The following is a 4322-nucleotide window of genomic DNA, read 5'->3' on the forward strand; positions in this document are numbered from 1 at the left end:
GTGTGTGTGTGTGTGTGTGTGTGTGTGTGTGTGTGTGTGTGTGTGTGTGTGTATATATATATTTAGACAAACTTTATTGTCATTTTGTACACACAGAGTATATACAAAACAAAATTTCTTTTTATACAGCTTTCATGATATTTCCATTTCTTCAAGTCCAGCAGTGATCAAATGTAAACTTTGTGGGAAGAAAAAAACAGAAAAAAAAAGCAGGCTTCCTGGATTAGGAGTGAAACATCTTCAGATTTAAAAAACAAAGTCCAGGGAATTGTTTTAACTCGTTTTTTAAACTTTTTTGTTTCATAGCTTCTGTAGATTACTGTAATTTATGATAAAAATAGGCACATAACGTTGCGTAGTCGGTATGAAGTCTATAAATCATATAATATAACGTAATTTAAAAATCCATCACAACAAAATGTATGTCTTAATGGAGCATAGTAACAATGTAGTCATATATTAGGAATATTAGACACTCCCTATATCTGATGATGTGCCAAAAGTGCTAAATTGATGATGTACATATAATGTAAATATATTGATTACATTGTTATGGTAAGTACAGTATATTACAGGCATTTTTATGGTGCGACTCCATGAAAAGGGGGAGTACCAAGATGGTGGCAAGTGACTTCAGTTTTTTCAGCCTATCAGCTAACGAAGTGAATAAATAGAGATCAGAGTCATGATGCACCGAGTCATTAAAAGAACGGTTTGTAATGTAGTTCCTTAGGTTTATGCAGGGCCCACATTTATAATGAAATGCATAAATATAAATGTCCCATGAAATAAATGAATATATTGTGTTAGTGAGAAAATTGTTTTACATTCTACTTAGTAACTGTGACTGTGAGCTTGCTTTGTTTGTTGCACAAAGTATTTGCTGAAGTAGAACAGCTGCTAGATGTGAGGCTTATCTTGCTGTTTTTCAGTGTGAGATGTTTTATTTAGAGGCCAGACTCCTTTAGACTCAACATTCATTCAGCATCTCGCTGTTTCCTTCAACTTGTTTGGATTAACTGTATGTGGTGACCTTCACAGCTCTTTGCAGACTACAAGTTAGTTAGAAAAACCTTTTCTAGATCAGAACAGGCAGGAACATAGGCAAAGACTGTATGTTCTCCCTCGCAAGGATTTATCTCAGAATTCTGACTTTAATCTCAGAATTATGACCTTTTTTCTCAGAATGTTGACTTTAATCTCAGAATTATGACCTTTTTTCTCAGAATGCTGACTTTAATCTCAGAATTATGACCTTTTTTCTCAGAATGCTGACTTTAATCTCAGAATTATGACTTTAATCTCAGAAAAAAGTCAGAATTCTGAGGTTAAAGTGAAAATTCTGATTTTCCATCGCTGACTTATTATTTTTTCCCATATTAAACAGAAATAATATTTAAAAAACATGTAAAAATATTTTATTTTTTCAGTTGCCCTAATCCAGTTCCGTACCTGTTTGGTTTGTTCTGTTTCGGCCGTAGTTTTAGCAGCGCTTTGTGGCGTTGCAGCTCAGATGTTGATGCTCTTTGTTTGCCTTTAGGAGTCGAATCGCCGCTCCCAGATCCGCAGAGCCATGAGGAGGTGGAGGTTGGTGAGGAAGCGGAGGAGCAGCAGCTCGGACAGAACTCAGGTAGGACTCCCCTGGAAACCCGACCAGAAGCGGCCTGATGAAGCTGGAGAGGGTCAGAGGTCAGACCTGTTCCTCTGTCTTTGTGTTCAGGTATGGAGGCAGCTGAGAGTCTACCGTGGAACCTCTCTAATAAAGGGGCGGAGCCAACAACAACATCAAAGGTTAACCAAGAAGGGCCAAAGGACCAAATACCAAGGTAAGGAGTTCAGTAATAATATTAGGCTCGAGCCATTTTGCTCATCACAGGAGAGGTGTCAAAGGGTTTTCGAACGCACCCCAGTCACATGACGTCTGCGAGCCAGGTCTCAATACATCACACTTTATATCCAGCTTCATAGTAAACTCGAATAATCTGGGTGTTTCAATACTACTGTAGTATTTAAAGATATGGAGGAGGATCTTTTATTTCCAGGTGGATCATCTAAATCAGTGGTCCTCCCAATTGTCAATCAATCTGGTGAAATGTTTACGTAAGGCCGTCCTACGTGTTCGTCCCATTAGCTGTCTTTTTCTGCACACTTTCAGGCGTGTAACTGATGAGCTACGGTTTCAGACAGTCACTGAAGCTCACCTTTCTCACCTTTCACAGCAGAAGGTGGAGAACTTTACCCCCAGATTCCACATCCTCCATCAGCGCTCCTCCCCGCTCATGTATGTCATGCGGAGTACTTGTCTGTCATGTTAATCAATGAGAGCTGTTCCACATCCACCACTACTCCTCCGCACGTCACCGTCCACGTACGTCTTCTCCGTCCGTCACTGTCAAAATACGGAGCAGAGCTATTTTCTGCTCCGCTCCAGGTCAAGATCCGTTATTGCAATTGCCCCAAACAGGGAAAAGAACGTCGAGAAGATCCAGTTTGTCAAATAAAAATACAGTAACGACAGATCAGAAACTACACATTATATTATAATTCTTATAAATTCCCGGAATCTAAGGCTGTTTAGTTAAAAGATTGGATGCAAACTATTGGTTCTTCAACAAATCAGGAAGAGGATTTCTCATCTCCATCGCAATATTTATTTTATACCGAGAGGCTTAAAAGTTTAATCAAATCCATTCAAAAGAAACTTCTTATCGAAGGCCTGGATGAAGAGATGCTGAGTGTGGAAGTAGAGAACACACATAGTTCAGAAAAAAAGCAGTTTTTTTATAATCCTAGTTATCCCTGAAACAAAGATCCACATTAAAAATTATTATTTTTTCCCCACTAAATGAAAAAAGTCTGAATCTAATATTATGTAGAGACTATTCATAACAGGAGGTGAAATGAAGCTGCAGACTAGCTGAGCCGTGGCGACGTCATCGGTGCGCTTCTGCTCCAATTGACCCAGATTTATGCTAGGAGCAGCTCAGGGTTTTATTTCTCTTTTTTTATTATTTTATTTTACAAGAACTCCGTTTTTGAATGACACAAATGGATCTTTATTTTTTTTTAGGTACTTCTGTGTTTCAATGTGAATATAGTTCCTAAAAGTTTTAATTTAATACAGAAAATGTGTTTGTTTTTTTTACAGCAAAGGACTGAACTCGTCCAAAAGCAGCAACCTGAAGAGAATCATCACCAAGAGGCTGAGCGCCGCCACCACAGAGGTTCTGGAGGTGGTGCAGAGGACCGTAGCCGAGTTTGAGGAGGAGGCTTCAGGGTTCAGGAAGGAGATCGAGCATCAGAGGAAGCAGCTGGAGGCCCTGCAGCCTCAGGCCAAGGACCAGAAAGCAGGTCAGCTGTAGATGCCGGTTATATCCAGAGTTAGAGTTTTAGAGCCGTGTTTAACGTACCTGGATCTGCTCTCAGATCTGCAGAGCTCTGAGGTGGTGGAGGAAGAGCAGCTGAGGAAGAACACAGGTAGGACTCACCTGGAAAATAAAACTTTCTGGTCCCAAAGCTTCAGACAAGGCTGTAACTGCTGTTTGTTTAGGTGTGGATGAATCCAACATCCATTGTGTGCCTCTGAACGATGACGATGCTGCTGATGATGAGAATGGAGACGAAGATAAACAGCCACCAAAAGCCTCCAGACTGAAACAGGAAGAGCTGACGGACCCAGACTTTGAATTACCTTCCAGGTAACATCTTCCAGGGTCTAAGTGAGCAGAGGGGTTCCAGTAAGCTTTACTGATGCAGAGGACGAAGGCTTTTAATGAAAAATGAACGACCACTCTGTAGATGGAAAACATTAAAATAATGAGATTTTGTCAACTGTCTCACATGAACAAACATGTTTCACTCAAAATCCGTCTTCTCTATGATCTGATTTAGTTTAGATTAATCATATTTATACAGCTTTTTACAATTTAGCCTCAGCTTTACAGCAATAAGTTCAATTGGACACACAGTCAGCTGAAGGTGAACCATCTCAAATAGAAGCTAGGAGTAACATTTTAGGATATTCTCAGGGTGAAAATCCCATTTCTTTTACTTTACTATTGAATATTTTATCTGTATACATGTTTTCTATCTTCAACCAGCATTGTCTACAATAGGGTAAGGTGGAAAGTGGTTGTTAGGTTCAAAAATGTAGGTTCGTAAAAGAAGGACTGAATTCACACAGAAAGGGATTCTCAAACAGCTTCTGCAGAAGGGGAAAGAGCCAAACCCAACACTCCAACTCTCTCTCTCCCTGACCCCCCTCCTTGGGGGGTATATACACTCACCGGCCACTTTATTAGGTATTATGCTAGTAACGGGTT

The 4322-nt window shown here is 39.9% G+C and overlaps 1 protein-coding gene across 1 annotated transcript in view; it reads left to right on the top strand.

Annotated features, from left to right (window-relative positions):
- Positions 1 to 1540: 1540 nt before the first annotated feature.
- The window catches only part of LOC107099067 (zinc finger protein 493-like), a gene marked incomplete at its 5' end in the record, with an annotated part of 13265 nt that continues 10483 nt past the window's right edge, over positions 1541 to 4322 (top strand). The window contains 5 exons of the mRNA XM_015397036.1: positions 1541 to 1630; positions 1721 to 1826; positions 3149 to 3351; positions 3427 to 3477; positions 3551 to 3698. Coding sequence (XP_015252522.1) covers positions 1541 to 1630; positions 1721 to 1826; positions 3149 to 3351; positions 3427 to 3477; positions 3551 to 3698 — 598 coding nt within the window. The remainder of the gene's footprint in view (positions 1631 to 1720; positions 1827 to 3148; positions 3352 to 3426; positions 3478 to 3550; positions 3699 to 4322) is intronic.

This window comes from Cyprinodon variegatus, unplaced genomic scaffold, assembly GCF_000732505.1.
Source record: "Cyprinodon variegatus isolate N-32 unplaced genomic scaffold, C_variegatus-1.0 Scaffold835, whole genome shotgun sequence".
In the NCBI taxonomy this organism is placed as follows: Eukaryota; Metazoa; Chordata; class Actinopteri; order Cyprinodontiformes; family Cyprinodontidae; genus Cyprinodon; species Cyprinodon variegatus.